The sequence below is a fragment of the Macaca thibetana genome, chromosome 9, assembly GCF_024542745.1.
Source record: "Macaca thibetana thibetana isolate TM-01 chromosome 9, ASM2454274v1, whole genome shotgun sequence".
Classification (NCBI taxonomy): domain Eukaryota; kingdom Metazoa; phylum Chordata; class Mammalia; order Primates; family Cercopithecidae; genus Macaca; species Macaca thibetana.
The window spans coordinates 91923864-91937161 of record NC_065586.1 but is presented as its reverse complement, the minus strand read 5'-3'; the positions used below and the strand labels follow the sequence as shown (position 1 = coordinate 91937161).

The 13298-nt window shown below is 37.4% G+C and overlaps 1 protein-coding gene across 1 annotated transcript in view; it reads right to left on the bottom strand.

Annotated features, from left to right (window-relative positions):
• The window catches only part of CC2D2B (coiled-coil and C2 domain containing 2B), a 344324-nt gene that overhangs the window by 88973 nt on the left and 242053 nt on the right, over positions 1-13298 (bottom strand). The window contains 3 exon segments of the mRNA XM_050802958.1: positions 5491-5619; positions 5711-5847; positions 6237-6435. Coding sequence (XP_050658915.1) covers positions 5491-5619; positions 5711-5847; positions 6237-6435 — 465 coding nt within the window.

Here is a 13298-nt window from a genome sequence, read left to right as displayed (position 1 = left end):
TGTTAGCAATAAATTATAAAACAAGCTGACAATAAAACAAAACAAAAACCCTGCCCTGCTTGCAGTCAAGCAGAGAAAATGCTAGGTAAACAGAAAATATAGAGACAGACTGAGCCTTACCAAAACTGTAATTCAGTCTTTAAATCAGTTAAGTCCCTAGTTGGATGAAGATGATCATCCTCACTCAACACGCTTAACAAAGCAAAGGATGGAACATTTCTGGTGGAAGATAACATCATCTAGGGCTTCTATAATTTTTCATATATAATAATGTAGAATACAATTTTTAAAATCACCTGTCATAATAACAGGCAAGACTAAATGAACAAAACCAAGAGCAAAAACAGATCATAAAAAGATTCATAATGATCCAAATATTGGAGTTATGAACTTTAAAGTAGCTATTATTACTGTATTAAAAATAGAAGCGAAAACCCATGAAAAGACTAAATACATCTCAAGAAAATTAGAATATTTACAGAAGAATTAAATGTCGAATGAACACTTTCAAGCAAAAAATGTATTGAAAATATGTAAAATTAAGAAGTCAGCAGATGGGCTGGTCTGAAAATATGGTGGCAGTACAGTTTTAGATCTTCCCAAATTCCTATATTAAAAGAGGCAGAGCAACTAGACAGCAAAACCAAAAATCCACAGACAAGATTTATAACAGAAGTAGTTCTCAAGAAATGCCTCATGAAACCCAAAACACAAGTCAGTGAAGACAAATCATCAGTATTCAGAAGGTCTGAATAGCATTGGCGATTGTGTGGGAGACAGCAGAGAGAAGCAATGGAACATCTGATAGACCTGACAAGAGTCTGAAAGAGCCAACAGAAATGCACCAGAAAGTACAGGAGGCCAACTTAAAAACAGCGGCTAAAACTGGAACAGGTTTTGTCCACTCCAATTGTGGATGGTTGGGTTAAGCACTGAAGGAGCTGCAGGAGTCTAGCTCCCAGGAATTTTCAGAATGAGGCTTCACACTGAATAGAAACTACTGGGAGTGAAATCGAAACTAAGAAGTAGGGGACCACAGGAATTAAGAAAGAGGAGGTTCAGAAAAAATCTGGGGAAGGGAATAGAGCCAAGACATTACAGAAATCCAGCCACAATATATTTTAACACGACACAAAAACAACAGGTCTGTGAAAATAGAAAAGTTATTTGAACTGAGACTTTTTATAAAAGTTTAGGAAAAATAATTTTATATAAAAATAAGCGGAAGAAAGCGATCAACATTAAATCCATCAAAGTTTCTATAAGAAAAAAGAATAAAGAGCAAAATAACAGCCTACAGGCAATCAAAGCACACCAGAAGGGTATCCAAAACCAGATATAAATAGAAATGTGGTTTTCACAGTGAGCTGAATTTATATGGAAGTTATATGACATTTAAAACATAAATCAGAATTAAACTCAGAAATTAGGTGAAAGAAAATGGCAAAAAAATTTAAAATTTAGAAATTAAGCCTATACTAGAAAGAACACAAGGGCAAATAAACACCACCAAATCTTTTTCTTAAGGTGAAGAAGGGGACATTTTAAATATATGAAAGAAGTAAAGAAAGGGAAATAAATCATTGGGTGGATTTAACTATAGATAAAATATGGCAGAAAACTATGTAAGTGAATGGTAAGACACGTCAATAGAATATATGCAAACTAAAATTCAGAGAGAAAAAATAATTTTTTAAAAAGTAAAAGTAGAAGACAAATTACAGAAAATATAAAATCTGAATGGTCCTATTTTTTGTGGTAAAAATTACAAAGCATGAGATCTCCCCTCAACAAATGTTTAAGTTTACAGTACTATTAACTATAAGCACAATGTTGTGCCATAGATCCCTAGGGCTTTTTCATCTTGCATGACTGAAACTCTATACCCTTTGAACAGCAACTCCCTATTTCTCTCTCCCCCAATCCCCTGGCAACTACCATTCTACCTTCTGCTTGTATGAAGCTGAACTACTTTGGATACCTCATATAAGCAGAATCATGCAGAATTTGTTCTTCTGTGATTATTTCATTTAGTATAACATCTTCAAGCTTCATCCATGTTTTAGCATATGACAAGATTTATTATTTATGGCTACATACACCACGTTTTCTTTATTGAACTGTCAATGAACAGCTAGGTTGTTTCCACCTCTTGGCTATTGTGAATAACGCTGCAATGAACATAGGAATGCAAATATCACTTCAAAATCTTAAATTCAATTTTTCTGGATAAATACCCAGAAGTGAGATTGTTGGATCATATTACAGTTCTATTTTAAATTTGCAGAGGAATTCCATACTATTTTCCATAGTGGTTGCACCATTTTACATTCCCACAAATAGTGTACAAGGGTTCTAATTTCTCTACATTGTTGCCAACACTTGTTATTTTCAGGGGATTTTAAAAAAATAATGACCATCCTAACAGGTGAGAGGGTATCTTCTTGTGGTTTTGACTTGCATTTCTCTGACAATTAGTGATGTTAGGCATGTTTTATATGTCTGTTGGCCATTTGTATGCATTTTTGGTTTTTTTGGAGAAATGTCTATTCAAGTCTTTTACCAATTTTTTAATTGGGTTGTTTTCCTGTTACTGAGTTCAATAAGTTCCTTATGTATTTTGGATTTCAACCTCTTATCAGATGTATGGTCTGCAAATATTTTCTCCCATTCCATAGGTTGCCTTCTGTCTCTGGTGATTGTTTCCTTTATTGCAACAGATGCATTTTAGTTTGTTGTAGTCTCACTTCTCTATTTTTGTTTTGTTGCCTGTGCTTTTAGTGTCATATCCAGGAAATCACTGCCAAGAACGATGTTATAAAGGCTTTCCTTCATGTTTTCATCTAGGAGTTTTATAGTTTCGGGTCTTGTTTTTAAGTCTTTACTCAATCTTGAGTTGATGTTTGTGTATGATGTAAGATAAGGGTCTGATTTCATTCTTTTGCATGTGGTTATCCAGTCTTCCCAGCACCATTTGTTGAAGAGACTATCCTTTCTCCATTGTGTAGTCATGGCATCCTCTTGAAGATCATTTGCCTGCATATACGTGAGTTAATTTCTGGGCTCTTCATTCTGTTCCATTGGTCCATATGTCTGTCTTTATGCCAGTACCATCCTGTTTTGATTAATGTAGTTTTGTAATACATTTTGAAGTCAGGAATGCAGGGGCCTTTGAAAACAGTATGCTGAGAATAGATAGGGCTCAAGGACAGTATCTCCAATTGAACTTTTAATGAACTCCCCGTAGGCGCCAAGAAGGCGGGCAGATAAGGAAGAGCATAGAAACAAGGAACTGAGTAGAGGGTTACATCTGGGAAAGAAAGTTTGTTTTGCATTGCATTCTTTCTGCTGACGTGGGGTTTATGGGGTATAAATAAAGTGAGGTGGAGGCTCTGAGCGCGGCCGCCATGTTCTCTGTGTGTCTTTGTCTTTTGTGTGTTCTTTCATTCTCCACCACCCCCGGCACGGACCCCAACAGGAATATAAAGCTTCTACTTTGAAGGTCCTTTGAGATTCCTTATTAATTATTGGATTTTTTTCCATTTCTGTAAAAAAATGTCATTGAGAGTTTGAAATGGATTGCTCTAAGTCTGCAGATCACTTTGGGTAATATGGATATTTTTAACAATATTAAGTCTTCTAACCCATGAACATGGGATGTCTTTCCATTGACTAGTCCTTTATTTTTAAAGACATAGATGGTCAGCTGACTAATGTCAAAGATGACAATGAATTATAATGAGAAAAGATTTATTGATTTTTTTTCCGTAAGTGGTATTAAGTCAATTGGATATCCATGTGGATAAAATGAAATATGACCCCCTACCTAATGCTATACACAGAAAGTACTTTCCAGATGGGTGGTAACCCTAAATGAGAAAGGTCCAACAATAAACTCTTTCGAATAAAAACAGAAAAATACTTTTGGCACCTGGAGTAAGCACAGTTTCTTAAATAGCATATAAAAGGTGCTAACCCTAAAGAAAAAGAAAATGGTAAATTACACTACATTAAAATTAAGAATATCCCATCAAAAAGCACAGGTAAGAGAGTGATATGGTTTGGATCTGTGTCTCCACCCAAATCTCATGTTGAGCTGTAATCCCCAATGTTGGTGATGGGGCTTGGTGCAAAGTGATTGGATCATGGGGGTGGGTCCTTCATGAATGGTTTAACACCATCCCCTTGGGGTTGTTCTAGTGGTAGCGTTCTCATGAGATCTAGTCATTTAAAAGTGTGTGGCACCTCCCCTCTTCTCTCCCTTCTTCCTATTCTGGCCTTGTGAAGTGCCAGCTCCCTCTTTGTCCTCCACCATGATTGCAAGTTTCCTGAGGCCTCCCAGAAGTTTATTGAGGCCTCCCCAGAAGCCAAGCAGATGCCAGCATCACGCTTTCTGTACAAACTGTAGAATCATGAGCCAATTACACCTCTTTTATTTATAAATTACCCAGTCTCAGGTATTTCTTTACAGCAGTGTGAGAATGGACTAAAATAGACAGTCAGAAGATTAGCCATAGAGTAGATTATATGAGGGCTCATATCCAGAAATCAACACATCAATAAGAAAAAGCAGACAATCCAATAAGAAAAAAATGGTTAAAAGTCTTAACCAAGCTTTCATAAAAGAGGCCGTCCTAATAGCCAACGGACATGAAAAGGTGTTCAGTTTCATTAGTCATTAGGGAAATGCAGATTAAAACTTCAATGAAATACATCTTATGTACACCAGAATGGCTGTGATTTAAAAGACAGATATACCAAATGTTGACAGGAATACAAAGCAGCTGAAATTCTCACACACTTCTTAGTTTGTGTATAGTTTGGTACAACCACTTCAGAAAACCATTTGGCACTATATAGTAAAACTAAACATATACAAAACTATAACCCAGCATTTCTACTCTGAGATATTTACCCAACAGAAAATGCATATGCATACAGTTATCAGAAGAGGTACAAATTTTCATGGTAGTGTTATTAGTAATAGCCAAAAACTGGATGTAACTTATATCCATCAATAAAAGAATGGTTAATAAATAAATAAATGTATTTTTCATACTATGGAGTTCTATACAGCAACAGAAATGAACAAGCTATTGCTGTACACAACAATATAGAGTACCTATTCTATTATTTCATTTATATAAAACAGGTAAAACTAACAGACAAGAGTAATGTATAGTGGTAGAAGTTACAATAGTGGTTACCTTGAGTATCATTCATTTATTCATTATTTTTGTAAAATTAGCATCATACATAATTTTGCATTCTGCTTTTTTCACTTCAGATTTTATTTTGGATATTTCCCCATATCATTGAATATTCCTTGAAACTATAATTTTAAGGGCTATTTAACATTTCATCATGATTTAGATATTATATTAGTAGACTTAGTATCTTTAAAGGATAAATCATCACCACAAAACCACCAGATATAATTGATTTTACAAGAATTTTAACCATAATTACAAATAAATTGTTGTTGGTTACCTTCCTGTATATGGTCTTAAGTAACGGATTTAAAGGTTCCTTCCTTATGTTTAGTCTGAAATTCCATGACTGTTTAATAGGTGTAGGTAATGACATTATTTCTCCACTCTCTCCAAACCAACATTTTCCCTATCAAAAATATTTAAGTATAGTAATTAAATATTTTGCTAAATAAGTCACATACTAGTCAGTGTTTTAACTTGTTAGCTGGTGCACTTGCCTCTTCTAGTTTAAGCAGGCGATTTTCCATTTTGTTGCAGGTCTTTTTATATATTTCTGGCTTTCTCTGAATATAGAATCCTTCATCTTCTAAAATACGTGGCATCATATCTTTTGGCAGTTTGTGCTGGTTGACCACTTAATAACAATAAAACTTAGATATTACTTTAAAGTCCAAAATATTAAATGGATATTGACCAAATAAGTAGTACAAACGACTATAATTACACCCTACTACTAAAGTCTAGCAGAAAGCCTCTCTCTCACTTTCTCTTTCTCTCTCTACATATATATATATATATATATATATATATATATATATATTTTTTTTTTTTTTTTTTTTTTTCCAATGAAGAATGAGTTCTCTTAATCAGTTCCCTTAATTCAGGGAAGTCATGAAAAACAAATATAGAAAAGTTACTATAATTTTAGATCAGTACTTTTTATTTATCCAGCATACAGAAAAGCTATTATTCCATAACATAATTCATTAATGACTTGAATATTTTACTGGAAAAGAATGTTACCTGGAGAACTACTTGGTACAAAAATATTTGCCTTCTGTTTTTTTATTTGTTCTTGATCATCTTCATAGTCAGCAGCTTTTACTTTGAGTAAATCTGTCAAAATGAATTCTTTCATAAACTCTTCATCTTCACTCTCAGCAACATTTTGTAAATTAACACCAAGTGAAAAGCATTTGGGATAACTATCTTTTACTGGTCTCTGTTGAATACCAAAAAGGAAAATAAGTTTACATGCTTGTCTCCAGTGATTAATATGCATATAAATGAAATGTACTGGAAACTTACTGTGAATTGTGTGTCTGATCCTGCCACCCACAGACCAAGTTCTAGCTGAACTTGTGTTACAATGAAATTTCACTGAACTTAGAACTCATTTAAGGTATAGTATTATAAAATATGATTTTTCTATAGCCCATCTTTGTAATTCTTCACTGAAAGACTACTGAAATAGCCCTTCCTCCCCTATGGAAAATGTTCTGAGATACTGAACTGTAATATTTCAACTACTGAGAATACAGTGTAGGGCAGGGTCCAAATATATCAGACCATGTGACCCTAAATCCCTTTTTTCCTCATCATTCAGAAAACAGTACCACCTGAAGTGCTGTTGAGTAGGCATGCTTTTTTCTACAAGGTATTCATGAAAAAAAACGAAAGAAGAAAGAAAAGATTCAGCATAGAAGTGGAGCAGAGTGATTATAGTGAAATTCTGATATATGATATATATAAAGGTTATAAACAATTTGAACATAGATGTGGAAACAGATACATTACTAAATATTAAAATGAATATATCATACTCATAAATTTAATATGAGTCTATTCATGAAAGCAAAATCATTATTTTGGATGATTTTATCTAATTTGAAATATACACATACTGAACAACAGAGACAGTGTGTGAGTCAGACAAAAATCCCTCGATTCTCAAAAGCAAACATTTAGGGTAAATAATAAAATTTAACAAGTTAATCACAGAATTCCTTTGAATAGAGAATCCTACATGGCCTTGATCAATATTGACAAAGTTAAATAAGTAATGTCATTAAACGTCAACTAGGTTCATATAAAATCATATAATCATACCCTCCCTCCTATATCCCTGCCATGAAATCAGGATATTTTATATCCAGAAATCTTTGTGATATCCTTTTCAGAATTCAAATAAAGTATGCCAATATCTAGGAGCAAGGTTTGGGGGATCTCCACATGGGGGTTCTCTTTGAAGATTTCAGTCACAGACTACAAAGGCCTCTTTGCTCCAACTGGAGCTCTCATAACCAAGCTTCCTTTAAAACACCCCTTGTGTGGGCCAGGGCTTTCCACCTGCCTTCAGAGCTAAGGTCTGCCCTGATGGTAGACCATGTCGGGCTGTCATCTTGGACTCTAGCCTAGTTATGACTCTGCAGGTCTGTTTTTTATGAGCCCTACCCAATCTATCTATATTTTTAGCTTGAGACAAGCTGTGATCTCGACCAATACAAGTCCTACCTGCTCAACTGTTTCTCACTTAGTCTGAATCCATCTGCTATCCCAGATCACTTTCTTGGTCTTCACTCTGCAGCTGACAGCAGAGCAATGTGTGTGCTGTTGGCTATTGTGTGATAGGGAGAATGGGGTCAGAAGATATACGTCTAGATGGATACAAGTGAGTTTTGTGCTGTACAAAAGGGGTAGTGTCCCTGCCCCTTCTCACAGGAACATGCCTTGTTAACTGTGGTGTGACAAGCAGAACCTTCTGAAAGTAACCCCAGGCTTCACTCTGGGTTGCCCAGATGAGATATGTGGAACCAGGGCTCCCCTTTCTCCCAGCAGGAAGGGACCACACTCAAACTCAGCCTCTTACAAAAAGAATAGCATTCTCCTTTCTGTGATGGGGACAGTAGTCACTAGCTGCAGGGCAGACAGCTTTTCCAAACAACTCCTCTAAACAGCTCACATCTAAACCTTGACTTCCTCATGCCCAAGAAGCCCATTTGCCCCACTCTTTAATCCTACTGACCTAATATGCTTGCCCTACAAGAAGGAAAAGTGGCCACAGCCACAGCACCTAGCCCTGGCATACTCTGCCGGGTTGGAGGATCAGAGACAGGGCCTGCTTGTTTTTCCAGAAAAGCCTATCCCTTACCCCAAACTGTGGGAGGCAGGGAAGTCAGATGACTGATGAAGAGCACAGGAATGTTTGATACCCATTTAATCAATATTCATTCAAATATTCATTGTGTGCCTAATATATTCCAGGAAGAAAATAAACAAATAGACAAAGAACTATATATTAAGTGGTGATAAGTGTTATGAAGAAAAATAAAGCAAGGTAAGAGGATAGAGAATGCTAGACTGGGTAGGTTGGGAGTACTATTTTAGTTAGGGTTGTCAGGCACAGCATCTTTAATAATACGTCATTTGAACAGAAATCCAAAGTTTGTGGGGGACACAGCTTAAGGAGAAGGAAAGAGCTTTCTAGGCAGACACCTCAGTACAAAGGCCCTGAGGCAGGAGCTTGCGGTAAATGAGAAACAGGAAGGAAGGCAATGTGGCTGGTGTCAGACGACAGAGGGGAGAGTAGTGAAAAATAAAAGTCAGAGAGGTTTAGTACCTGACCAGATCATGTAGATTTTGAAGGCCCCTGTAAGGACTTTCACTGTGAGTGAGGTAGGAAACCATTAGAAGGTTTAAGCAAAAAAAAAAAAAAAAAAAAAAAAAAAAAAGTATGTCTTAGATTTTAACAGGGTCACTCTGATGACTATATGATATGAAAAATGGACTACAGGGACAATAGTGAATACAGATGGAGACAGTGGCAATGATTCTGATGAGAGGCTATGGTGAAGTACCAGAGAGGCTGGCGAAAAGTGGGTCTGATTCAGGAATACTTTGAAGGCAGAACAAACAGGGTTTGTGAGAAATTGGATTTGAAGCATGTGAGTAAAAGGAAATCTGAGGATGAGACCAAGGTTCAACCAAGCAACTCGAAAAATGGAATTGCCATTGACTACTGTGATTCTGTTTATATAAAACTGTGTGGCCAGGTGTGGTGGCTCACGCCTGTAATCCCAACACTTTGGGAGGCCGAGGTGGGTGGATCACCTGAGATCAGGAGTTTGAGACCAGCCTGGCCAACACAGCGAAACCCCATCTCTACTAAAAATGCAAAAATTAGCCAGGTGTGGTGGCACACTCCTGTAATCCCAGCTACTTGGGAGGCTGAGGCAGGAGAATCGCTTGAAGCTAGGCACTCCAGCCTGGGTGACAGACTAAGACTCTGTCTCAAAACAAAACAAAACAAAACAAACAAAAAAAACCTCTGGTGGCTGGCAAGATGGCGGAATAGGAACAGCTCTGGTCTGCAGCTCCCAGTAAGACCAACGCAGAAGGCCAGTGATTTCTGCATTTCCAACTGAGGTACCTGGCTCATCTCACTGGGACTTGTTAAGACGGTGCAGCCCACAGAGGGTGAGCAGAAGCAGGGTGGGGCATTGCCTCACCCAGGAAGCATAAGGGGTCAGAGAACTCCCTCCCCTAGCCAAGGGAAGCTGTGAAGGACTGTGCAATGAGGAATGGGCCCAGATACTACACTTTTTCCCATGGTCTTCTCAACCTGCAGACCAGGAGATTCCCTCAGGGGCCTACGCCACCAGGGCCCTGGGGTTCTTTTTTTTTTTTTTTAAGTTCTAGGGTACCTGTGCACAATGTGCAGGTTTGTTACATATGTATACATGTGCCATGTTGGTGTGCTGCACCCATTAACTCATCATTTACATTAGGTATATCTCCTAATGCTATCCCTCCCCACTCCCCCAACCCCACGACAGGCCCCGGTGTGTGATGTTCCCCATCCTGTGTCCAAGTGTTCTCATTGTTCAATTCCCACCTATGAGTGAGAACATGCAGTGTTTGGTTTCTTGTCCTTGGGACAGTTTGCTGAGAATGATGGTTTCCAGCTTCATAGATATCCCTACAAAGGACATGAACTCATCCTTTTTTATGGCTGCATAGTATTCCATGGTGTATATGTGCCACATTTTCTTAATCTAGTCTATCATTGATGGACATTTGGGTTGATTCCAAGTCTTTGCTATTGTGAATAGTGCTGCAATAAACATACGTGTGCATGTGTCTTTATAGCAGCCTGATTTATAATCCTTTGGGTATATACCCAGTAATTGGATGGCTGGGTCAAATGGTATTTCTAGTTCTACATCTTTGAGGAATTGCCACACTGTCTTCCACAATGGTTCAAGTAGTTTACAGTCCAACCAACAGTGTAAAAGTGCTCCTATTTCTCCACATCCTCTCCAGCACCTGTTATTTCCTGAATTTTTAATGATCACCATTCTAACTGGTGTGAGATGGTATCTCATTGTGGTTTTGATTTGCATTCTCTGATGGCCAGTGATGATGAGCATTTTTTCATGTGTCTGTTGGCTGCATAAATGTCTTCTTTTGAGAAGTGTCTGTTTATATCCTTTGCCCACATTTTGATGGGGTTGTTTATTTTTTTCTTGTAAATTTGATTGAATTCTTTGTAGATTCTGGATATTAGCCCTTTGTTAGATTAGTAGATTGCATAGATTGCAAAAATTTTCTCCCATTCTGTAGGCCTGTTCACTCTGATGGTAGTTTCTTTTCCTGTGCAGAAGCTCTTTAGTTTAATTAGATCCCATTTGTCAGTTTTGGCTTTTGTTGCCATTGCTTTTGGTGTTTTAGACATGAAGCCGTTGCCCATGCCTATGTCATGAATGGTATTGCCTAGGTTTTCTTCTAGGGTTTTCATGGTTTTAGGTCTAACATTTAAGTCTTCAATCCATCTCGAATTAATTTTTGTATAAGGTGTAAGGAGGGGATCCATTTTCACTTTTCTCCGTATGGCTAGCCAGTTTTCCCAGTACCATATATTAAATAGGGAATCATTTCCCCATTGCTTATTTTTGTCAGGTTTGTCAAAGATCAGATGGTTGTAGATGTGTAGTATTATTTCTGAGGGCTCTGTTCTGTTCCATTGTTCTATATCTCTGTTTTGGTACCAGAACCATGTTGTTTTGGTTACTGTAGCCTTGTAGTATACTTTGAAGTCAGGTAGCGTGATGCCTCCAGCTTTGTTCTTTTGGCTTAAGATTGTCTTGGCAATGTGGGCTCTTTTTTGGTTCCATATGAACTTTAAAGTAGGTTTTTCCAATTCTGTGAAGGAAGTCATTGGTAGCTTGATGGGGATGGCATTGAATCCATAAATTACCTTAGGCAGTACGGCCATTTTCATGATATTGATTCTTCCTATCCATAAGCATGGAATGTTCTTCCATTTGTTTGTGTTCTCTGTTATTTCGTTGAGCAGCGGTTTGTAGTTCTCCTTGAAGAGGTCCTTCACATCCCTTGTAAGTTGGATTCCTAGGTATTTTCTTCTCTTTGAAGCAGTTGTGAATGGGAGTTCACTCATGATTTGGCTCTCTGTCTGTTATTGGTGTATAAGAATGCTTTGATTTCTGCACATTGATTTTGTATCCTGAGACTTCGCTGAAGTTGCTTATCAGCTTAAGGAGATTTTGGGCTGAGACGATGGGGTTTTCTGAATATACAGTCATGTCATCTGCAAGCAGGGACAATTTGACTTCCTCATTTCCTTACTGAATACCCTTTATTCTTTTTCCTGCATGATTTCCCTGGCCAGAACTTTCAACACTAAGTTGAATAGGAGTGGTGAGAGAGGGCATCCCTGTCTTGTGCCAGTTTTCAAAGGGAATGTTTCCAGTTTTTGCCCATTCAGTATGATATTGGCTGTGGGCTTGTCATAAATGGCTCTTATTATTTTGAGACACGTCCCATCAATACCTAATTTATTGAGAGTTTTTAGCATGAAGGGCTGTTGAATTTTGTCAAAGGCCTTTGCTGCATCTATTGAGATTATCATGTGGTTTTTGTCATTGGTTCTGTTTACGTGATGGATTATGTTTATTGGGATTTGTATGTTGAACCAGCCTTGCATACCAGGGATGAAGCCCACTTGATCATGGTGGATAAGCTTTTTGATGTGGTGCTGGATTTGGTGTGCCAGTATTTTATTGAGGATTTTTGCATCGATGTTCATCAGGGATATTGGTCTAAAATTCTCTTTTTTTGTGTGTGTCTCTGCCAGGCTTTGGTATCAGGATGATGCTGGCCTCATAAAATGAGTTAGGGAGGATTCCCTCTTTTTGTATTGATTGGAATACTTTCAGAAGGAATGGTACCAGCTCTTCTTCATACCTATGGTAGAATTTGGCAGTGAATTCGTCCAGTCCTGGACTTTTTTGGTTGATAGGTTTTTAATTATTGCTTCAATTTCAGAGCCTGTTATTGGTCTATTCAGGGATTCAACTTCCTCCTGGTTTAGTCTTGGGAGGGTGTATGTGTCCAGGAATTTATCCATTTCTTCTAGATTTTCTAGTTTATTTGCATAGAAGTGTTTATAGTATTCTCTGATGGTAGTTTGTATCTCTGTGGGATCGGTGGTGATATCCCCTTTGTCATTTTTTATTGCGTCTATTTGATTCTTCTCTCTTTTCTTCTTTATGAGTCTTGCTAGCAGTCTATCAATTTTGTTGATCTTTTCAAAAAACCAGTTCCTGGAGTCATTGATTTTTTGAAGGGTTTTTGTGTCTCTATCTCCTTTAGTTCTGCTCTGATCTTAGTTATTACTTGCCTTCTGCTAGCTTTTGAACTTGTTTGCTCTTGCTTCTTTTGTTCTTTTAATTGTGATGTTAGGGTGTTAATTTTAGATCTTTTGTGCTTTCTCTTGTGGGCATTTAGTACTCTAAATTTCCCTCTACACACTGCTTTAAATGTGTCCGAGCTTCTGGTATGTTGTATCTTTGTTGTCATTGGTTTCAAAGAACATCTTTATTTCCGACTTCATTTCGTTATTTACCCAATAGTCATTCAGGAGCAGGTTGTTCAGTTTCCATATAGTTGAGCGGTTTTGAGTGGGTTTCTTAATCCTGAGTTCTAGTTTGGTTGCACTGTGGTCTGAGAGACAGTTTGTTGTAATTTCTGTTTTTACATTTGCTGAGGAGTGCTTTACTTCCAACT